General features: G+C 43.7%; 1 protein-coding gene across 2 annotated transcripts; it reads left to right on the forward strand.

The window, feature by feature from the left end:
* Nucleotides 1-13770: 13770 nt before the first annotated feature.
* Nucleotides 13771-23000, forward strand: LOC149323470 (3 beta-hydroxysteroid dehydrogenase/Delta 5-->4-isomerase type 1-like). Of its 2 annotated transcripts, none has more exons than XM_089488974.1 (4): nucleotides 13771-13937; nucleotides 14512-14695; nucleotides 18932-19096; nucleotides 22025-23000. In XM_089488974.1, exons 2-4 carry the CDS (start codon nucleotides 14542-14544, stop codon nucleotides 22837-22839), a joined length of 1134 nt encoding a protein of 377 aa, XP_089345100.1. In that variant the 5' UTR covers nucleotides 13771-13937; nucleotides 14512-14541; the 3' UTR covers nucleotides 22840-23000. The 2 variants fall into 2 exon arrangements, with proteins under 2 accessions (XP_089345100.1, XP_089345101.1); XM_089488975.1 differs by having other exon boundaries at nucleotides 13771-13880.
* The last annotated feature ends 1157 nt before the right edge of the window (nucleotides 23001-24157 follow it).

The following is a 24157-nucleotide window of genomic DNA, read 5'->3' on the forward strand; positions in this document are numbered from 1 at the left end:
GCCATAGTGTTGGAAGTAGGGATGTGACAATAATTCATTGCAGTTCGCTAAATATACAGATTTTCTTTCCTCAACCCCTTTACATTTCTCTTTATGAGTTGGGGAATTTGCCACCTGCGCACTCAGGTGTGTGGATTTTCAAATGGTTCATTTGCAAATGAAGTAACGAGGTGGACATTTCAATTGGATATTCAGTGTTCTGGATGTTTTTATTGATTTATTGCTTAAGTTCACACCAGGGGTGCAATTGATTCACTTTCAATATATAAACTGACAAGATCTGTATGGTAAAGCTTGCAAAGTTGCCCCTAATGGGGTTTACTTATGAGTAGAAAAACTAATTTAGGATTATGGTGTCTGCAGGAGGAAAATGGTAATTAAAAATAAAATTGAAGGAAGTTTGGTAAGTTTTATTCCAATGCAAACTGTGCTTACAAGCCTTCAACATTAATGAAGATGTTTGTGGGCTACTCCTTACATCAGGAAATCATTTACTTTTATCACAAGCTCAGGCTATCTCTCTTCCACCCAGTTAATAGACACAAGGGGCTCTCAATGTCAAAAAAATATTTATACAGTCCCAATAAATACCTCCATTTGTTCCATTCTAATGCTGTTCTTGGCAATATTTAACTTGATTCAAATTGTAAGCCAGCTTGATTTCCCACTTTGGGGGGAAAGCCAGGATATCAGTAAAGATAAGAACAACAATAGGGACACATATTTAAGAACAAATAATTGTTCAGGTGGATATGCTGTCTTGGCGTTTGTTAAACAGTTGAAAGGAGAAGCCAAGTATAATCAGACATAAATTCTAGGCTTTAAGAAAGCCGGTTTCAGTAAACTTTGGGAAATGCTGGGGGTGATCCTCTGGCCAGGAATACTAAAAGAGAAGGGAATTCATGAGAGTGGGAGTTCAGTCTAATCCAATCAACAGAGGAACAGACCCCCATCGATAGCAGCTGCTGATTCAGGTTAATTTGGATTGGGGGGGGGGGGGGTGTTGAGCTGGGAGGCACTGTGTGTGTTGTGTGCCTTTTGAAGTCATTTCTGAGGTCAACCTGTCATGGGCTTTTCTTGGCCAGATTTGTTCAGAGGAGGTTTGCAATTGTGGATGTACAGCTACGTAACAAAAGTGGTTATGCATTTGTAACTGCTGTTGGTTCTGGCACTGCCTTAGTCAATCAATCAATATTTATTTATTAGCCCCATAGGTCATCTCAACACAAAATAGAAATAGAAAAATAGAAGGAAAGAAGATAAAGGGAAGAAAGGAGGAAGGTAGGAAGGAAGGAAGAGGGAGGGAGGGAGGAAGGAGGGAGCAAGGAACAGGAGGAAAGAAAGAGGGAGGGACCCCACAACAAACTCCACCTCCCAGGATTCCATAGCCTTGAGCCAGAAAGAGTTAAAGAGGTGCCAAACCAGGTTAATTCTCCAGTGTAGATGCAGCCCAAGAGTTGCAGAGCACAGCAAACTTCTTCCCCCCTTCCCTTTTGCAAGCAGAGCCAGATAAAAATGCCAGGGTTGGGGCCTGCCGGCTGTGCACACACACCAGCAGCGCCACAGCAAGCAGCGCTCTCTCCCTGCTACTCACTCATAGGCTGGCAGCTGCTGCCTGCTCCACTGGCCTCATCCTCCAAACTCCGGCCACTCTCTCTCTCTTTCTCTCTCTCTCTGGCCTCCTGGCTAACTTGCTGCCCCTCTGGCGTCCCCTACAGGTTGTGCCCCTAGGCAGTGGCCTACCTGGCCTATATGGACGGCCCGGCCCTGATTATACCTCAGAGAGGGCTGTTACTAGTGTGGATGGTGAATGGTGGAGATGTATATATTGTGGTACACAGTGGAACTTCTATGAATAAAAGCCTCATCTGAGAGAAGTTTACAGTGTCTCTTTGCTCATTGAGAAAGGGAGAGGTGTTTCTCCAGCTAACAAGCTGCTGACTACAGTCACGAAGGTGGAAGATCTGGTGCCAAATGTTGAGGTGTTGCTCATGCGCTGCGCAACATCAAAAGTGTTTTAACAAGTACACTACTGAATTGATTCGAATCATGCTGCATCATTCTCAGAAAAGGAGCCGCCTCCATTTTAAACTGAATGATGCATAAGATACAAGATGAGGAATTATATCATCATCAGAGTTTCTGGTGATGCCACTGCTTCAGCCCCAGGGATAACATGCCAGAAGCAATGATCACTGAGTTGTGCCAAGATGGCTCAGCGAAAGGAACAAAGATCAATTTCATGTATTATCCACAAGATCAGCAACTTTAAAAGTAAGGTCTGAATTAGCAAGGCAGTCTAGCTTGATCAAGAATCTGGACATTGCCATTTCCTCAGACTTGGTCAAATTGAAAAACTGTGCAAAAACTATGCCTGTGTAACTGTGCAACTGTGCCTCTGCAACTTGTGCAGAAGAAACTCCTAGTGGGTCAATTCCATGAACCCTAGCATGACCAACCACTAAATTGCTTCTTTGCCAGTCAGTTGTGGGTGGAATGCCAAAATGAGAATGTGCATGCAAAGTAGAATAATGAAAACCCCAAGCTGTTGTTCACTGTTAAAGCATCTTAAAGCTTTTCTTTACCGTATTCTGAATAAATGAAAATGTTAATCTATCGCTCCCCCCCCCCCCCCCGCCAGTTGTTTTGCTGCTATTTTTATCCTCGGTCTTATGGTGACAATTGAAGGCAGAAGGTGGACATTTCCACTTCAGGTTGCAAAAGTTGGTTGACTTGGGGAGTATGACCAACCACAGTTTGTCAAAATCACATCAAGTGAAAGTTCCAGAAATGGGTGACTTAATTCGATGTGCTGCTTCAGTGATCAGCAATGTGGTTTTAAAAAAACAAACTAACAACAACTTCATGAACCTTGTTTTGTCCGTTCCCTCTGAGATAATCATGTCTGCCCTGAGCAGACACTTCCCAGAGTCCTTCATGCCATTCCACCCATAGCAGCCTTGCTTCCAGATTTATTGCTGCTCAGATAAGATGTAAAAAATAACACTATGTCAGTGTGTATGATATATTTCAAGGATGTTCTTTCAGAATCAGCAGCATTAGCAGCAGCATGTCACAATAACAGAAACTTTATTATGGTGGCCCCATTGGGTTTCTATGGGTCATGGGAGAGCATGCAAGGTTCTCTGAAAAATGCACAAATAATCTGGTGATTCAGTTTCATTTTATCTGTTTTCAAATGCCAAGGCCAGGAGTCTGAAAAGCCCACAGGAATTATTCTTCTACTCTTCTTCTCTTCTTCTCTTCTTCTTCTGCAAGCAAATGGCAAAGAAAACGACAAGGTCTGGGAATGCATCAGTTCTTCCTCTCTCCCCCAAAATCCATATTCCTGTTTCAATAGATTAAGAAACAGGAGAGGAAATGCCCATCTGTCCAGAATGAGGGTGAAAAGTGCCAGAATTGGGGGTTTCTTTCCCCGTTGCCAGTGTGCCACAGAAGGCTGTGGCAGTGAAAGCTGCTAGCCCAAATACAGAATACCCAGAGACAGAACCCTAAGACTGCCATCCCAACAGCAACCCTAGGATTGCCATCCATATATAGCTGTAGTCCCAGTTCCTGGAGCATGGCAAACAGAACTCGGCTAACAGGCAAGACCAACAGGGATGTTTTGTGTGGATGTTTGGTGGGGGAGTTTTGAGGGGGAAGCTGTAAGTTCTGGTTTAATGCCTACTTTACACTACTGAATACAGATGATGTGGTAGCTGCTGCAGTTACCTGCAACAGCTATGGCATGTTTGTGTTCTTGCCAGAGGATGTGAGTAGCTACACCTGCAGCAAGTGCAAGTTGGTTGTCCTGGTAGAAGAGAGGTACCAACAACTTGAGGCCCATTTATCCACTCTGCAGCACATTTCTGGGCATGAGGATTTCTTGGACAGAGTGGAGAAGATACACAGGGGATGTCTTTCAGGAGGAGGTCAATTCCCATATACAGGAAATAGATTTTTTCAACCTTAAACTGGGTACTGTGTATTTCTTAGCTACTGTAACCTGAGTGCTGCATACTTCTTACCATTAAATAATAACCAGCTTTGTATGCACAATGAATATTTAGAAGATAGAATTAGTCAACAAGACTCTAGCAAAAAACAGGTATACCTGCACCTTATAAAACTGTAAATGCTGGTATCTACTTTTCAGTTATTAATAGATTAAATGGTAAAAAGTGGGAACCTGTTATGACTTTGGGATTTTAAATAATAAATGTTTCTATAATGTAGAGACAGAGGTTTATAGACCTATCTTAAGTCCGCCGCCCTCCCAAAATATGAGATAATATTAAGGTGCTTGATAAGTAATCTGTTATGATGTAGGGGTTTATAGATTTACTTTAATTTTTTTTCTTGGAAATATGATATAATATTTCCATATTATATTACGATACTATAGGTATCAAAGTAGATTGTTAGGGTATGTGACAATGGCCCAGTACACAGGAGCAGCCGCTGCCACTCCTAGGGTTCCAGAACAACTGCACACGCCAGAACCCTAATCCGTATGTGCAGCAGCATCATAGCTGCGTCCTGTTGACATGGGCACTGCCATGATGATGCTGCCACCTCTGCTGCGCAGTGTGCACATGTCCGCGCCAGGAAGAGACATCATAAGGGCTGCGACACAGCCTTTATGATGTTTCAGGAAAGAGCTGAATTTCGCAGCTCCTTCTTACAGCGTATCGTTCCTGTGGGGCCGCCCCTTTCTCCTCATGGCTGTCAGATGCCGGATTGGGACCACAGGTTGACCATCCGGTTACTGTGGCCCCAATCCAGCGCTTCCAGGGGCGGCACAGACCCCATGTTTGACAAGAAACTTTGGCCTGTTACAGACTGCCAAAATAAAGCTGCTTCGGGTCTCTTTGGAAGTATGCTATTTAAATGATGCATGGGTCCTAAGAGTCCGGAGGTCGCGCCAAAGCCACACTCTATTCCTAAGCACTGGAGTGCAGCTTTGGTGCAGCTTCCGGATTCTTAGGATGCATGCATCATTTAAACAGCATACCTCCAAAGAGACCTGAAGCAGCTTTATTTTGGCAGTCTGTAACAGGCCTTTGTCTGTTAAGGCATGTGACAATGCTTGAACAGAAAGAAAGGAGCAGAAATGATCAATATTGAAGAATCACAGACAGGCAAGCTGGAAGCCATAGTTCCCATCCTTGTTCATTTTTTCTGATTTTTGTTTCTAGTAGTTATTATTATTATTATTAACCTTTATTTATGAAGCGCTGTAAATTTACACAGCGCTGTACATGCAATCTTTTTAGTTAGATGGATCCCTGCCCTCGGGCTTACAATCTAAAGCTTCGGTTAGTCAGAGTTGTAGTTTAGCATGATGTGTTGTTCCTAGAAATATAGTGTATTTTTGTGTCTGTGTTTTGCTAGTCTTTTTCTTAATCTTAATCTTATTGTTATTTTGATTGTAATTAAAGTATATATTTTTTAAAAGACCCAACAGAAGAGCAATAAATTGCTGAGTGGAAATAATCTCCCTTGTCTGAACTGAAGCTAAAACTGTCCTGAAAATGAGTTATCGTGTGTCCTCTTCTCATGTTATTATTATTATTTTGCTTATCTTATACTGAGTTTAGCCACCAGATGGCTACAACAGACCAGAATTTTAACTGATGGATCTCACTATAATGTCAAGAGATCATACACATGGCTTTACTGCCTACCGTAACCTGGGTAATGTGTATTTCTTACCTACTGTAATCTGAGTGTTGTATACTTCTTACTATTAAATAATAACCAACTTTGTGTGTACAATGAATATTTAGAAGATAGAATTAGTCAAAAAAACTCTAGCAAAAATAGGGATACCTGCACATTATAAAACTATAAATGCTGTTACCCACTTTTCATATGCCAAGACTTTAGGATCAACAAGGGCTGAAGTTAGGGTTGCCATCCCTGACCTCCAAACCGGGAAAATGTAAGACAAGGTTTAAAAATGTAGGACCTTATTAAAAAAATTTCCTGGCCAGGAAATTAAAAAAAAAAAGGTCCTACATTTTTAAACCTTGTCCAAGGCCTGGCTGGGGCCTGGGAGACAGCGTCTCCCAAGCCCCAGCCAGGCCTCGGAGGACTCCGTGATCGCGGAGCCGCTTCCAGGGCCTGGCTGGGGGGGGGGAATCCTGGGGGTGGGGCCAAACTGGGGTGGGACCGTGCGGACTTGCCCCAAAACGGGAAAGTCCTGCCCCCAGGCGGGATATGGCAAGCCTAGCTGAAGTAATATGACACACTAATGAAAATCTCGAGTTTCAGGGAAACATTGGACAAATGTTTGATGGGATGATTTGGCTCACACCTAGCCAGGTCATTCCCATTGTAAGCGGTATTTGTTGGGAACAAACCTCACCCAGTAGGAGTCACCACAATCAATTCAGGAGACATGTGGGCTTTACCCACAACTGTAAAAGAACCCATAACTGCTCCTTAAACCCTTCAATGTGTACTAATTGGGAAACCTGCCTTGGAATCTACTGGGCAGCTTTTAATTGGGATTGGATTGGACAGGTTAGGTTGGGATGTGCTACTTGGCCCAGGAGGTCCCAGGAGTCAGATGCACCAAGTGGTAGAATATGCAAATACAAATTTGATAAGCATGCCCCCAATTCTGTCACCCAAGTCATTGATGAAGATGTTGAATAGCACTAGGCCCAGGACAGAACCCTGTGGGTTCCCAATTGGTAAAGGAGCCAGGCAAGGGTGCATCTTATCACCCTACCTGTTCAACTGATATGCAGAATATATTGTAAGAAAAGCAGGCTTGGGCATCGAAGAAGGAGGAGCAAAAACTGGAGGAAGGAATATCAACAATCTAAGACATGCAGATGACACCATAATACTAGCAGAAAACCTCCCAGACCTGGAACAACTACAAAGGAAGATCAAGGAAGAAAGTGCTAAAGCAGGCTTATTGTTGAACATAAAGAAAAACAAAAAATAATGACCATGGAGAATCTACACAAATTCAAGCTAGACAATGAAGAAACAGAATACTAAAAGAGTTCTCATACCTGGCGATCAAACACTGATAGAAATGGGGACTGCAGCCAGGAAATCAGAAGAAGATTAAGAACGGGAAGGACAGCTATGAAAGAACTAGAAAAGATCCTAAAATGCAAAGATAAGCAACTCAGCACAAAAGTTAGAATCATACAGACCATTGTATTCCTTATTGCCATGGATGGATGTGAGAGCTGGACAGTGAAGAAAGCAGATAGGAAGAAAATCAATGCATTTGAGATGTGCTGGAGAAGAGTGCTGAGGAACCCATGGATGGCCAAAAAGACAAATCAATAGGTTCTAGAGCAGATCAAGCTTGAAATCTCCCTAGAGACCAGGATGATTAAGTTGAGGCTGTCCTACCTGACCCATCATGAAAAGGCATGATTTATTGGGGGGAAACCAGGGAAGGTGGAGGGAAGTAGAAAGAGAGGAAGGCTGCATGCTAGATGGATGGACTCTATTAAGGAGGTCACAAGCATGAATTTACAGGAATAGAGCAGAGTAGTAGAGGACAGGGAGTCTTGCAGATGTCTCATTCGTAGGGTCACCATGGGTTGAGATCCACTCAAAGGCAGTTAATAACAACAAAAACGGGAGCTGCGATTCCATGACAGATCTGTATGTGATACACACATGCCTGGCATTTTCATACTCTTCCCAAGTCTTGTTTTAAGCTTTACACAGTCAAAGGGCTAAATTAGTGGGAAATGAGTGATGTACTCCAGTGTTTTTGCGGAACAAAATGTTGTTAAGCCGTGCAGTTGTTAAAAAGGTATTTTATTTGTCCTGCTGACCCGTTTCAGGAAAACCCTCCTTCATGAGCTTTAACATTGCAAAATTAAAAAGTGTATACATTTATTGACAAATATTATCTGTATCTATTAAAAATCCTTTCCAGAAACAGTTTAATATGCAAAATGCTTAGCAAACTATCAATTTATGCTTTCTACTTGTTATTGTTCATTTACCCTTTTAGAGTCCTTTGTCTCATGAAATCTGATACTAGAAGAACCTTCTTGTTCTATGTGAGGCATATGTTATTAGTGAATGCTTAATAATAATATGGACAAACTCAAACTAAACTATATACAAAACCTTAAACAATACTGATGTTAAACCATCTTCTGTATTACACTTATTCGTTTGGCCTAAGTGGTCATCTGTTGTTCACCTATCTGGCAAACCCTTGGTCTCTTAAAGCTATATCTAGACTTGTCTATAATTGAAGTTGTAAAATATCTGTCTGTTTGGAAGCGCATAATGACCTTGATCCTTTTCCTCCTTATCTGAGGAATGTTTTCCTCTAGTTAGTTCAATTGTAATTCCATGGATTAGAGCAGTGCTGTAAAAAGATGAGCTTTAATGTTAACAATTCTCACTTATTCTAAAACATGCCTGTTATTACAAATAGATTTTTCTTTTTGCATTCAGTAAGCCCAGTATCCAATTAACTTACTCTGCACCTTGTGGAAGCATGTCCTTGGCACATATTCCAGTTACATTTGCCTATTTACCGCAAACTCCTCCACTCTTCTCAAAAATCTCAACGCATGTGCCTCAACTTTTTTGCCTGCAGTATTGCAGGCGGACAGTTTTATGGACATGTGTTGACGTTCTTTAGGAATAGTTGTTGATACATACCTGATTCTTCTGTAGCCAAAGTTTCTAGCATTGAACGCAAATAAATGATGGGAAATACTCTTTATAGACTGAGATTTGAAATCTCACTGTTTAAGGGACTCTTGCACGGTCTTAATTAGAATAAATTGCAAGATAGTGAACCTCTGAGGCTTCTTCCTCTTGACCCTGATAAGCTCTGATCCTGAATGTAGTTAACTAACTTGTTGAAAGAAATATGAAGAAATCAAGATTTTCATTAAGGCCATCTGGATGTTTAGTTTTCATAGATAAAATCCAGTAAAGTTCCCTTTTGTCTAAAAGCTTAGCCTCTCCTTTTACTTTTTCTGTGGCCCAAAATTAGAGATCAATTGCACTATGATTTCGAAATGGTTGTACTGTGCTTTGAAATATTTGACCATTGGTGCGCCTATTTTCAGTTATCTTAAGTTACTCAGATGTTTTCCTATTGTAATTTTCAGGAGTCTGGAAGTTTTTCCTATACAAATCTTTTTGCAGTGTGATATATAGTATATATCACATTTGTTGAATCACAGTTTAGAAAATTGTGTATCTTAATTTGTTGGCTTGTATTGGGTTCTGAAAAGATTTATTTTTTTTTGTTGTATACTTGCGGTAGACATAGAGACCACAGGGGAAATGTCCTAGTGGTTTGGTTGTATTGAAAATAGTTGATCTATGTGTTTTTGGTTGTAGTTGTAATCTATATGTATTAGCTAATCACAACGGCTACTGCCAGAGAAGTGAGAATGGATGGATTGGGATAGGATGCACTGTGTTGCGCAGTAACCATGGTGCTAACACATCCGTAACTCTGTTCGACAGTGGAATACACTCCCTCGGAGTGTAGTGGAGTCTCCATCCTTGGAGGTCTTCAAGCGGAGGCTGGATGGCCATCTGTCGGGGATGGTTTGATCTGGATTTCCTGCATGGCAGGGGGGTTGGACTGGATGGCCCTTGCGGTCTCTTCCAACTCTATGATTCTATGATCCATAACAGGATTCTGGCAAGCATTTTCAAATAGCATGGGGCCTATGTGCAAGAGGAACTCCAACTCTTGCCCTCTGCTGTTTTCCCACTCTGGATATAGGTCCCCCACTTCCGTTTGCATCATACGTAAAGCTCCCATTCTCAGCAATGAAGCCCCCCCCCCCCCCCCAGTCTGGGCTGGGACCAAAAGGCAAAACTTTAAAGCCCACAAGTGTCTCTGTTTGGATTCTGCCCTGCTGCCTATGCACACATTCCTAGTTGCCGATGGCACAATTAATATCACATCTTGTTTGTCCCTATAAAAGTGTGGGGGGGACAAATGAAACTCATGGGCCATATGCAGCCCCTGAAAGATCCCACAACACCCCGCAGCCCCCCTGCTCTCCCCACTTGCCCAAACCCACTAAAAATTGTGGGAAATGCCAGCAATTTTGCTCCCATCATCCACCTGATGCTTCCCATCAAACAAAATAAACAAGTAAGAAAATAAACCAGAACTAATACTGGAATGGATTTCCCATCCCTCTTGGTTTTGGCCCAGGGGCTACTCATGGAGGAGTGGGAAATGGCCCCCGACGCAGTGCAGTTGCCCACCCCACTATATAATATCATTTGCAACCTCATATGGTGTTGTCACCAGGGTTGGTGTCATCCACTGCGGTAACCTCCACACACACCATTTGACCTCCCATGGTACTCACTGAACGTAGTGATCCTGTATATTACTGAATGTGACAGCAATAGGTGTGACCTAAACAACTAGCAAAATTAAAATGATACCTTTAAATTACAAGATCATACGCACAGCCTCAAATGCATTTGTATGTATGCATACATAGTTTCCTGGGGTTGAAGTGGAAATTTGGTTAACTGTGATGTTTTAAAAGAAAAAAGAAAAAGAAAAACTAGGACTTCTCCTTTCTCCTCCCATTAAGCTTCGCCCCACTCACACCATCTCTTCAGCATTTTACAGGGACGCAGGCAATGTGCACAGCCTGTTTCTGCCCAAAGGCAGATGTTTGAGGAGCCATAGTGTCACCCCCTCTTAGAGTGTCACCTGGTGCATTTCGCACCTCCCGCACCCCCCTAGTGACATCACTGGCCTCATGTGTTGAGGATTATGAGCAGCAAGCCATCCAGTGGCAGAGGAGTTCTAGTTTATTTTTACCAGATGGAATGAGATTGAATATATTTCAGGAATTTTGTTTAGACTTCAGTCACAGATCTTTTGTAAGGATTGTCATTGTTTTGAATTCTGGACATTCTCAATTGCCAACTTACTCACAATCAATCTAAAAATAATTTTAGGAAAATGGGAAAATTTTGTCCTGATGAATAGGACAGAAGCTACATGTAGCTGGTATGGAGAAACAGAGAACCGTCAAGGTCTTAGACATTACTCTGAACATTAGCAACCTTGGTCTCTGTCAGGATGTTTTGTGGCCCTGGGGAACACATTGCTCAGAAAATTAAGTGCATGGGATATTTGTTCCCTCTTCTTGCAATGTTAATCTGAAGACAAGGACACTGGAAAATACTCCTCCAGTACTTGGCAGAGGAAATGGGGACTAATAAGCAAATGAACGAGCAACGCACAAAGCAGAAAAATGCTAATCTGGGGCCTGTTACAGACTGCCAAAATAAAGCTGCTTCGGGTCTCTTTGGAGGTATGCTATTTAAATGATGCATGGGTCCTAAAAGTCTGGAGGTCCCGCCAAAGCCACACTCCATTCCTAAGCACTGGAGTGCAGCTTTAGTGCAGCTTCCGGATTCTTAGGATGCATGCATCATTTAAACAGCATACCTCCAAAGAGACCCGAAGCAGCTTTATTTTGACAGTCTGTAACAGGCCTGAGGGAACAAATTTATTGTTGTGTGCCTTCCAGTCATTTCCAATTTATGGAGACTCTCTCATGGGGTTTTCTTGGCAAGATTTGTCCAGAGGAGGTTTGCCATTGTCTTCTCCTGAGGCTGAGAGTATGTGACTTGTCCAAGGTCACCCCAGTGGGTTTGCATGGATGATTAGAGAATCGAACCCTCGTCTGGGGGAAGGAACAGAATGGCAATATCAGCCTATTATTTCTGTTTGTGTGAAACATGCAATGCCTAAGCTTGTGGAAAAAAACCCAGCTTCCTCCCTTCCTTCCAGTTTTTCTGTCCACCTCATGTAATAAGATTGCTGGTCAGCGTACAAGTATATCAAATAGAACCATTTAAAAATGCAAGATAATAAAAATGTACAACCACACATTCAACATTCTAAAAATATTAAGTCATGCACGATTTTAAACTATATGTTAATATAAAACTATATATCTATTCACAGAGGGTAAAGTCATTGTGAAAGGCTAACTTTTAACTTGGTGCCAAAATGAGTCCAAAGGGAAGGTATCTCACAATCAAGGATGTCACAGCCTTGCTTTGCATAAGTTTGCTCCCACTTGTGGGACATACAGGAGGACACTTTGGCAGATGGTCTCTGGGCATGTAGAAAATTTGGGAAGAGACACGCCTTCAAATGCCAAGGTCCCAAACCCTTTAGGGCTTTAAATGTCATGGCCAGCATCTATCAGAGAGCCACTATGGCATAGTAGTTTGAGTGCCGGACTGTGACCCTGGAGACCAGAGTTTGAATTATGGCTCATCCTGGGATGTGTAGTTCCAGTGCAAAGCTGTAAGAGGAGAGGCAAACTCTGGCAGGCTAACCAACTCCATAGAATCATAGAATCACATAGTTGGAAGAGACCCCAAGGGCCATCCAGTCCAACCCCATTCTGACCCGCAGGAACTCTCAATCAAAGCATCCCCATTGACAGATGGTCACCCAGCCTCTGCTTAAAGACCTCCAGGGAAGGAGACTCCACTACACTCCGAGGAAGTGAGTTCCACTGTCACACAGCCCTTACTGGCAGTGCAAGTGATGGTGCCAAAGGGGATCCTTTTCTGCAGTGTGGATGCAATCTGTCAGAGAAGCTCTGGAAAGGGAAGCCTTTGCAAAGGAGAGGGGCTGTGGAGTAGGAAGGGCCTCTTCCATCCCAAGGTGGAGCAGGAGGGAGGGGATAAAAGGACTGGCCCAGGGGGCATCAGCCCACACCAGGCGCACAGAGAGAGAGAGAGAGAGAGAGAGAGAGAGAGAGAGAGGTCTGTAAGGTACTTTCCTTGGAGGTCTCCATCCTTGGAGGTCTTTAATCAGAGGCTGGATGGCCATCTGTAAGGGGTACTTTGATTGAGAGTTCCTGCATGGCAGAAGGGGGGGTGGACTGGATGGCTCTTGGGGTCTCTTTCAATTCTATGATTCTAATAAGGGTCCCAGGCTAGAGGTGGGGTGGGCATGGCTGCCAGTCAGAGAGGGAGATCTCTGGCCCCCCAGTCCCTCCTTGACCTTCACAGAATCATAGAATCATAGAATGGTAGGGTTGGAAGAGACCAGGAGGGCAGAAGGTGCAGGAGGGGGAAGAGGGGGTCCCCTGGTCCCCTTGGGGACCCCATTGGGGAGGCTCCTGATCCTCCCTCCTGGATGCAAGCTCCAGGAAAAGAGATTCCACCTCAACATTAGGAGGAACTTCCTAACGGTAAGGGCTGTTGGACAGTGGAACACACTCCCTTGGAGTGTGGTGGGACCTCCTTCCTAGTAGGTCTTTAAGCAGAGGCTGGATGGCTATCTGTCAATGGGGATGCTTTGATGGAGAGTTCCTGCATGGCAGAATAGGATTGGACTGGATGGCCCTTGGAGTCTCTTCCAACTCTACGATTCTATGATTCTATGATGTTTATCACACTATGCTCTTAAAGAGCTACTATTCCAGTGTGACTCCTCTAGCAGCCTCCTGTTGCATGCTGGGATTGGCAGTTTTAAGGAGCTGAACTTCTCTGCCTGAGAATTCTAAATACCCCTCCTTAAAACTGCCAATCCCAGCATGCAACAGGAGGCAGCTAGAGGAGTCACACTGGAATAGTACCTCTTTAAGAGCATAGTGTGATAAACATCTATGATTCTTCCTTCTTATCCAGAAGGGCTCCTCTTTCTTGGCACAAGGCGAGGGAGGAGGAGAGCTGGGAATCATGAGCTCAAAAGCCATCTAGAGACCGCCTCTCTGCCTCTAAAGCAGCCAGAGCACTCAGATCTTCAGGAGAAGACTTGCTCTGGGTCGGGCCACCATCTCAGCCTGGCTTGATCAGGAGGATCTAAGGGGGAAACCCTGGAAGTCTCTCCTACAGGAGGCTAGGCAAGGAAAGCCATGTCTATTCAGCAGGCATTTAAACACCATCGTCCATTGTTTTAGGTGGGGCTATGTGGGTGGGTGTGTTTTAGTTAGGTCTTTAACTTTTGTGTGTGTGTGTTTTTAATGTTGACCTGTTTTAATGAGAGGATCTGGACTGTTAGTTAAGTTTTTATTTAAGTTTATTAAAAAAAACCATTTTTAATCTTGCGATAGTTGTTTCTCCCAGCTGTCACAAGATAAAAACCAAATGTGGCAAGATGTGGAAATCAAATTACAAGTTGTGGAAATCAAATTTGGAAATGAATGAATGGCAGACAACTTAAATGGAGATTTTAAAACGAGAAGATGCGGAAATCAAATTTGGGAATTAAATTTGGAAATGAAATTAATTGATGGAAATTAAATTAAATAGAAATTAAAAACGAGATAATTAAAAAAGGGGGAAATGTGGGCCTGGGGCCCCCTTTGGCCTTTTAATCCCATCCCATCCCATCCTGACCCTCCTTGGCCTTCTTCCTTCTTCGCCAGAGGGTCCCTTGGGTGGGCATAGTTGCCAGCCAGTGTGGAGAGGGCATGGGGCCCTAGGCATAATGCCACCCGATTGCCTCCTGACCTGCCCTCCCTTCTTTCCCAGGGGCTCTGCTTGAGCTGCTCCCTGGGGGCCATGGCCTTGGCAGGGATTCGGTGCCTGGTGACCGGGGCCGGGGGCTTCCTGGGCCGAAGGATCATTTGCCAGATGCTGGAGGAGGACCAGGGACCAGATGAGGTCCGAGTCTTCGACAAAGCCATTGGCCCAGAGACCCGAAAGGCCTTTGCAAGTAAGTGGACCCGGGACCTGGGACTGGGGGGAGTGGGCCAGAAAAGGCCAAGCCCTGATGCCTGAACCCCCATGCCTGGGACAAGGGACAGGGGACAGTGGTGTCCTTAGGGTTGGTGTCACCTGGTGCGGTCACTCATGGTGTCACCCCTCCCACCATCTCTTAAAGCTACAATGTTTTGCCAAAAATATAGATATTTGAGCAGAAGTGGTGTCACCACCCCCCTTAGGGGGGTGCGATCCAAACCCCCCGCACTCCCCTAATGATGCCACTGCTGGGGGGGTATCCTCTTTTTCCAAGACATGTCCTCCATTCCAACCTCCTGCCCAGGAGGAACCTCAGAATCCGCCCCGTACTCTCAGGACATCTGGCACAAAAATATTAGAACACCCCAAAACCCAGTTGAAAACCACCTCTTGTAAAACGTTTTCTGCGATGGCCCCTAGACTTTGGAACAACCTACCGGAAGAGATCCATCTTATACCTTCTTTGGAAGCCTTCAAGAGGGCACTGAAGACGGATCTCTTCCGGCGGGCCTATCCAACGGATCTCCTCTAATCTGATTTTGAACATCTGAATAGTATGACTCGATTCTTATGACTGTGAGCAATACTGTAACAACTCTTCCCCTTTTTATTTTTGATTGATGTATTTTGTATTGTCTATGTATTTTATTATGTTTTTACTGCTTTAATCCCGCTTCGATCTGAGGGAGATATAAATAAAATTTATTATTATTATTATTATTATCATCATCATCATCATATCACCTCTTAACCGTCTCTTCTCCAGGCTAAACATACCCAGCTCCCTAAGTCGTTCCTCATAGGGCATGGTTTCCAGACCCTTCAATATTTTAGTCGCCCTCCTTTGGACATTCTGTGAAGATGCCAGCCACAGATGCTGGCAAAACATCAGGAATAAACTCTTCTAGAACATGGCCACATAGCCCGAAAAACCCACAAAAAACTATAGAAATGAAGAAGAGTTTAAAAGTGAGGTTCAGGCCAGGGCAGCCCAAGGGGGCTATTCTACGGCACATGCAGATCATCAGCTAATACATTCTTTGCACATGAGAGTGTAAAACATATATGTGGAAATCCTATACATTGTAGCTTGGAGAAAAAGCTGTTAGGATTGTACTGTTCCTGGATGTTATTAATGGAGGACTAAAAAGGGAGACGTGTTTGAAAACCAAACCAAACCTGAATCTGTAGCCTAGCCACTGCAGTACCTTTAATCTGAAACAGCAGCATCTTATTGTACCATGAATGTGTCCACATGCAGCTCCTCTTAAATTCCTCCAAGTCCACAGTTGGGCATGAGAGCCCACCCTGTGATTTACACTCTGATATACACCTCCCCTAAAATGTATTTATTTGCCAGCTATATGCTAAAAACATAGCTAAACACATTACAGTCAGCCCTCCAGATCCATAGATTTAAGCATTCACAGTTGGAAAATGTTTTTTTTAAATGTATAAATTCCAAAAAGCAAACCTTGATTTTGTCATTTTATATAAGGGATGCCATTTTACCAGTCGCATCCTACACCAGGGTGTCATTCTGTGAGGGGTGTGTGGGGGACTTTGCAGGTGGGGCTTAAGGGGATGGGGCCAAAAGGGCACGTCCTCACCTGCCTTCCCAGCATAGATTTATGTGAGTAAACCCTATGCCAGGAAGGGGTTCCCTGGGCCTCTCCCTCCCTGCCATGCGCCAGGGTGCATAGCAGGGAGGTGTGTGTGTGTGGGGGGGGTGTGTGTGCTCAGCCAGGTGTCACCTCTCTTCTGGTTCCACAAGGCCTGTACGCCCCTAGTAATGCCGCTGCATTTATATGGAAACCATGCCATATGAGGAGAGAGTTGGGAATGTTTAGCCTGGAGAAGAGACAGTTAAGTCGAGGTTATGTATTTGAAGGGGTGTCACAGTGAGGATGGAACAAGCTTGTTTTCTGCTACTCCAGAGCTTAGGACCTGGAACAATGAATGCAAGCTACAGGAAAAGAGATTCCACCTCAATATTAGGAGGAACTTCCTGACAGTAAGGGCTGTTTGCCAGTGGAACACACTCCCTCAGAATGTAGTGGTCTTTAAAAAGAGGGTGTCACATTGAAGATGGAGCAAGCTTTTTTCTGCTGCTACAGAGATTAGAACACAGAACAATGGATGCAAGCTACAGGAAAAGAGGTTCCACCTCATCACCAGGAGGAACTTCCTGACAGTAAGAGCTGTTTGACAGTGCAACACATCAGAGAGTGGTGGAGTCACCTTCTTTGGAGGTCTTTAAAGAGAGGCTGGGTGGCCATCTGTCTGAAGTGCTTTGATACTGAGTTTCTGCATGGCAGGGGGTTGGACTGGATGGCCCTTGTGGTCTCTTACAACTCTATGATTCTGTGATTCTATGAAAGTATTATGTTTGACTTTCAAAGCTACTTTTCCTTCCAGGCAATAGAGTCATCTGTAGCCTCCTGTTAATAAATCTGCATTGCTAGTTGATGAAAACAGCACATTGTCCATTTTCCTGCTGTAGCTGGAGCAGTCAGGTCTTCATTGGCCTCATTCCCACTGGGCTATAAAGCAAATCAAGAATCGGATTATAGGAGCATCATTCCCATTTGAACTCATGTTCGATCCTAGTTTAAGGAAAATCGTTCCCATTTGAATTCATGTTCGATCCTACTTTGATCAATTTGTCTAGCGAAAACACAAAGCAGCAGTGGATAACCCGGGCAGTCCCCTGCCCCGAGTCCTGGGAGTTGGGGTTTGTTGCTGGCCGGCTGGCCCTTCTTATTTCTCTTCCTGCTGCTCCTCCTCTTCTTCCTCCCCTCTTCCTCCTCCTCCTCCTCCTCCATTCTTCTTCTTCTTCTTTTTTATCTTCTTTCTCCTATTCTCCTCCTTCTCCTCCTCCTCCTCCTCTTCTGTTGTTGTTGTGTGCCTTCAACTTCTTTCGAACTTATGGTGACCTTGCAGAGTTTCCCTGGCAAATTTCTTCAGGGGGAGGTTGCCTTTACCTTCCCCTGAGAGGCTGAGAGAGTGTGATGTGCTCAAGGTCTCCCAGTGGGTTTGCATGGTCAGTCTGTTTCCTCCAATTCTCTAGTAACCAAGCCAGCACCTCTTCTTTCCCCCTTCTTCTTCTTTTTCCTCCTCTTCCTCCTCCTCTTCTTCTTCCCCTCTTCTTCCTCTTCTGTTGTTGTTGTTGTTGTTGTTGTTGTTATTGTGTGCCTTCAACTCCTTTCTGACTTATGGCAACCCTGCAGTTCCCTTGGCATAGTTTCTTCAGTGAGGCGGGGGGGGGGGGGGTGTCTGTCTTTACTTTCTCCTGAGAGGCTGAGAGAGTGTGTCTTGCCCAAGGTCTCTCAATGGGTTTGCATGACCAATCTGTCTCCTCTAATTCTCTAGCCACCAAGCCAGCCCCCTCTTCTTCCCCCTTCTTCTTCTTCTTTTTCTTTTTCTTCCTCCTCTTCTTCTTCCTCCTCCTCTTCCTCCTCTTCTTCTTCGCCTCTTCCAATCACAATGACGCTTAGCCGCCCAAGCGCTCAGGCGCTTCAGCGATCCATTGACCGCTAAAAAAACCCCAAACAAACAGAAAAACAGGTTTGAAAGATGCAAATGGGAATGTGGAACAAAAATAGCCCGCATCAAAATGCATCAAAGCAACTGATGTCACTGTGACGTCTAATTGCCTAAGTGCTTGATTGACAACTTAAAAAAGAAACGGTTCAAGACAGGCAATGGGAACAGGGAACAAAAAAGTCAGTGTCAAAATACAACAGAAAATATCATGGGTCAAGAAAAACTGAGTCCGTTTGCTCCCTTTTGTAATGGGAATGAAGGACGTGATTTGAATACGACTTGGGAACTCGATCCAAGCCAGACTTGCAGCAAGATTTGTCGCTTTATAGCTCAGTGGGAATGGAGCCATTGTGAAAATGTGCTTAATTTGCTTCACTTTTAAAGTGAAGACAGCTTGGGCCCCATGCAATACAGAATTAATTTCAAAACCCACTGAAACCATGGAGTTAAATAAGTTGAACTCATGTTGGATCGTAGCCTGGAACTACATCATATTGGTTGTAACATGCTGTCCTAAACATCTGCTATTGTATTTGGCCTACTTTATAATGTAGATTATCTTGCACACAGCAATAGCTGTGCTGCTGCATGTGATAGCCTTGGCTGCTTGCCCTTTATTAAATGAATGGCTGTTCATCATGATATCTCATTCTGTTTCTTCCAGAAGTGAAGACTAAAACTCTGCTGACAGTCATTGAAGGGGACATTCGGGATGCGGCATCTCTTCAGACAGCTGTCCAAGGCATCACTGTTGTCATCCACACAGCTTGCATCATTGACACCTTAGGAATTGTCGACAAACACACACTCTGGGATGTCAATGTCCGAGGTAAGGCTAGATAGCTTTTAGGCAAATCCTTGGGGACAGACTTATGCAAGAGGTTTTAGATTATTTCTAACCACTACAAAATTACAACAGCAACCCTTGGACTGAAAGGGGCGGGGGGTCCTCAAAAGCATAATAAATTATCCAAAACTAAGCACTGGATAAAATGGGGATAATTTGACTTAATCTGAGTTGGGCTCAGCCCTAGAAACTCTGGAACCATCATGGAGAAAAAAAGGGTCTCCTGTGCTGTCTTTCCTTCACCTTTGAATAGCTGCAGTTTGTCCTCAAAAAGGAAGCTCTTTTGCATACCACCAGCATCTTATCTTTCCAGAAGTCAACCCATGAGACAAAGAAATCTGATATCACACAACTAAATTCCAACAGCTTTTCCTGGTGGGACATAATGGGCCAGTTGCTGCAGCATGAGCAACCCTGTACTTCCACTTCTCTCATCCCACCTACCTGCTTCAGTTGGTTCTTTACTATGATGAATCCCACCTTCCCACAGTGCTATAAGAAGAACATCTATAGCAGGGTGCAGAAGATGTGGGCCCTAAAAGTGTCTCACCTGTTATGGCTGCTGCTACTGCTATACACCACACTCCTCTCCCCCATTCATTCCACACCAATTTCATTCAGATTCTTTCCTTAATACTGCTACTTTTTAATCTTTTGTTGTTTATTTTATTTTATTGTTTTATTCTAAAGCATTTATTTATCATATCTCAACCCACTAGGGTGACCAGTCCTTCAAACACAGTGTCAGCTTTTGTGGGGAAAGGAAAGGAAAGTGTGTGGCTGCAACAGGGTAATGATCTCTGCCATCTCTGTGTCAAATACCAACAAATAGAAAGTTGGGCTGTCTTCCCAAGTCAGCTCACCTACCTTCATGTTGGTTTGTGGACGACCCAGACCAGCTCAGGGGATTCTGTTAGATCATTCCCAGGTTGGCTCATGAGGCTCCTCAGGTGTGGCTGGACACATCTCAACTCAGTCATGGGACGGAGGGTGTCAGTTACCTCTCCAAAACAGCCTAGTTCAGTTCCACATAGTGCTGGCTATGTGCCATAATAAATTCATTCATTCGGTTCCACATCAGCTCAGGGGGTCCAAGGGAGCCCTCCCCCGAACTTTGGCACATCATGGACTTAACATGTCATGGAAATGTGAGGACCCACATTTATTGCAACTTTAATTCATTCAGTCTTTTTCAATTTGTGGACCACACTCTCTGCCATCCATGGTGCACCAGGAGCTGACTGTGACATAGGCCCTTATCACACGAGCAAAATTTGAAGTTATTCCAGAGTGTGAAGGCAATGCAGGGGCCATCATGGGGTTTCAATTCTTAAACACAATCGGGGGTCATTCCAGGGTTAGGTAAATCCTCTTTTCCCCTGAATTTACCTAACCCTGGAATGACCCCGGATTGTGTTTAGGATGGCTCCTGATTGCATTTGGCGTCATGTGATAAACAAACTTGAAACCCCATTATTGCCTTTGCATTTCCTTCACATTGCCTTTGCATTGACCTTGGGATAACTTCAAATTTTGCTCGTGTGATAAGGGCCAGAACAGCTTTAAAATACTAACAGTTTCGATTGAAATAGTAGGATAAAAACATTCCCAGGAAAGCTGTGACTACTGCATGTCTGCAGGTAAAGCTGCTTATCAAGGAATACAAATAGAATCAATAAAAAGTGGCAATCCTAGATATATTAGATGGAGACAACAGGGGAGGAGTAGCCTTCTTCAGTAGCCACAGAGAAGGGAAGAGGCAAAACCGAAATTTTGCAAATATTTTGTTGTCCTAACAAAGCCCCCAACAACTATTTGACCAGACAAGCCACAATAGAAGATGCTGAGTCAACTGTGGGAACATGAATTGTGCTTTATATGCTGAAAGCAAACAGCCATCAAGGTTTTGGGGGTTAAGCCCTGCTCAAATTAAGTCCCTGGTTAAGAATCAGCAATACTGATCAACTCTGAGAGAAGTTAGGGAGATTTTAGCCTACAAACATGGAACATCTGCCTCCTCAGCTTACTTTAGGCTGTTCAGATTTTTGTAGCCAGTCCTATTTGTAGCCAGAGGGAATAAACTTGGTAGAATGGTCATAATTAAAACTGGCAGAGTATTTGCACCTGTACATGCATCTGCCTGCCTGCCTGCCTGCCTGCTTATTACTGTCTTTGTATGAGTGTGTATGTGAGTACACTGGTCTCTCCACATTCATTGGGGTTAGGGGCACAAGACCCATGTGAAAAATCACAGATAACAAAAACACTATGTTTTTATCTGAGAGAACACTTCTCTGGGAATCTCTAGGTCCTCCAATGCAACTCTGTGGCCAACATCTGCCAGATATTGTCCATAGAACTGCACTGGAGGAGCTACAAATGCCTAGTGGAGTGTCCTCTCTGGGAATCTCTAGGTCCTTCAGTGTGACTTTTGGTTAAAGTTGACCATAGAGTTGCACTGGAGGACCTAGATATTTCTAGAGAGAATATATTAACAAAATCCGTGAACAATCAAATCTGCAAAAGTCAAAGCCATATTGGGAAAGAGAATGGCAACCCTTAACAATGTATTTGAATAATTTAGGTGGGGAAAAATGTAAGAACATATGAGAGGAAAACATAAATGGATAATGGTTAATATTTTGTTATTTGTGTAAGCGAAAGGGAAGGAGATTGGGAAGAAGGGAATAGAAGTTAGAACGGAAGTTCATCGGGAGATGTATGTATGTACAGTTTATAAGAAATGAATTGGTGATGTTAATTTGTATATAATATTGTACATGTGAAAAAGATAAAAACAATTAAAAAAAAGTCAAAGCCACAAATGAGCACATTTGCATTTCTCACCTCTGGCAGTTAGTGGGCCACCACCTATTCATCATCTTGCTAATGTATTTCTTTTTTGTGAAGGTACACAGCTGCTACTTGAGAGTTGCCTCCGCAACAGTGTTCCATATTTTATCTACACAAGTAGCATTGAAGTGACAGGTCCAAACAGCAGAGGTGATCCCGTCTATGATGGTGATGAAGACACAGTCTATCAGAGCACTCAAGGCTTTCCCTATGCTGAAAACAAGAAGGAGGCAGAGAAGTCTGTGCTAGAGATGGATGGCCTACCACTGAAGGATGGCAGTAGCTTTGTGACGTGTGCTTTGAGGTCCATGTATATCTATGGAGAAGGGAGCCTTTTTCTTCAGAGGCATCTCGACCAGAGCATCCAAAACAATAATATCTTCCTGAGGATCTCTCAGAAGGAGGCTCTTGTAAATCCAGTTTATGTGGGGAATGTTGCTTGGGCTCATGTCCAAGCAGCTAAAGCCATGAAGGATCCAGAGAAAGTCAAGCGAATCCGAGGACAATTCTATTTCATCTCAGATGATACCCCGCATGTAAGCTACTCAGATCTCAATTATGAGCTGACCAAGGAGTTGGGGTTCAGCATTCAACCCAAGTTAGCAATGCCCTTGATGATACTCTACTGGTATGCTCTGTTACTGGAGGTAGTGAGCTTCTTGCTCCATCCTTTTGTGAGATATGTCCCCAGCATCAATCGTCACCTTGTGACTTTGCTGAATACCCCATTCAGCTTTTCTTACAGGAAGGCACAGAGGGATTTTGGCTATGTGCCACGCTACAAATGGGAAGAAGCCAAGCAGCGGACGAGCCAGTGGATTGCTAAAATAACTCCACTGAGGACAGCCTACCTGAAAAACAAGAACAGCTAAAGCAGACCTCCATGCGGTAAAAGCAGGTTGTAGAAACCAAAGGATGAGGAGTGTAATAAGGAGCCAATGAAGCATCCAAAATGGGATATCCTCATTCTGAATTGCCTGAATAAAAAATGACTTTTGCTTTGCTTTGCTTTGGATGGGCCATTCCATTTATAATAAACTCTCAAAACTTTCTATGTGACTTTCCAGTTTCTCATGGGCCACCTTCCACTCACATCAACATTCAAAATCGCAGTTCTAGGGCATCTAAAGGGGTCAGAATGAATTGTCAGAACATTATTTCCCCAACAGGAAGGATGGGAATCATGTGGCCCTCTAAAAATGGTTATAATGCAACTCTCTGCATTTTCCATCATTGTCTATGCCATCTAGGGCTGCTAGGAGTTGCAGTTCAGCATTTGGAAGGCTACACAATTCCCACCCTTGCCCTACATGAATGAACAATTGCAGAGCCCTACAATTTTGGGTCTCTTGAAGCTTGTGTATCTGAAGATAAGGGTTCACAAGGGAACATAAATTAGATCTAGATTTATTGGTTATTTGCAATGGATCAACAAGGATTGTTGCAATTGTTAACAACTCTAGTGACAAAGTGACACCCCCTCCCCTAATTGAAGCACCATTCAGTTCTGTTACATAAAGCAAATTTCTGGTTTCCAAATTCTTTAATGTCTTTTGCACAATGTTCTGATGGTGATGTTGTTTAAGGGCCCAAATAGACAGGCCAAAATAAAGCTGCTGATACGTGCATCTTAAGAGGCCAGAAGCTGCGTCAAAGCTGTGCTCCAATCCTTAGGACTGGATCATGGCTTTGGCATGGCTTCCAACCTCTTAGGATGCATGCATAATTTAAACAGCATACCTCCAAAGTGACCCAAAGCAGCTTTATTTTGGCCTGACTGTTCGGGTCTATAACCATCCCTGTAATACTCATTTTTGGACCATAGAATCATAGAATTCTATTCATAGAGTTGGAAGAGACCACAAGGGCCATCCAGTCCAACTCCCTGCTATGCAGGAACTCTCCCTTTACTGTAAGGATTTTTTCCCCTCAGGGTACAATTCTTTCCCATTTCCTTTGCATCCCCCCAGCTGTCACACTCTCTAAATGCTCAACAAAGAGCATCCTCCTCCCAGCGTGGTCTCTGCATCTCTTCTCATGGTTTCCACGTCTTTCACAAATTCCAGCCACCAGCATCACTCCCATTGCTCCCCAAATAGGCTTAATCTTCTCCAGACAATGCATCCAGGTATGTGAAAAGTACATGTCCATTACTCAGTATACAAACCACAGCTACCACATATTTAGGGT

The sequence above is a fragment of the Sceloporus occidentalis genome, unplaced genomic scaffold (assembly GCF_023333645.1).
Source record: "Sceloporus occidentalis isolate IW3139 unplaced genomic scaffold, rSceOcc1.0.p SCAF_1, whole genome shotgun sequence".
In the NCBI taxonomy this organism is placed as follows: domain Eukaryota; kingdom Metazoa; phylum Chordata; class Lepidosauria; order Squamata; family Phrynosomatidae; genus Sceloporus; species Sceloporus occidentalis.

Bases quoted from the DNA above. Each gene is read 5' to 3' on its own strand.
- LOC149323470 (XM_089488974.1), top strand. From the start codon at position 14,542: ATGGCCTTGGCAGGGATTCGGTGCCTGGTGACCGGGGCCGGGGGCTTC. The intron at 14,696-18,931 runs GTAAGTGGACCC...TGTTTCTTCCAG, and splicing joins GACCCGAAAGGCCTTTGCAA to AAGTGAAGACTAAAACTCTG. The intron at 19,097-22,024 runs GTAAGGCTAGAT...TTTTTTGTGAAG, and splicing joins CTGGGATGTCAATGTCCGAG to GTACACAGCTGCTACTTGAG.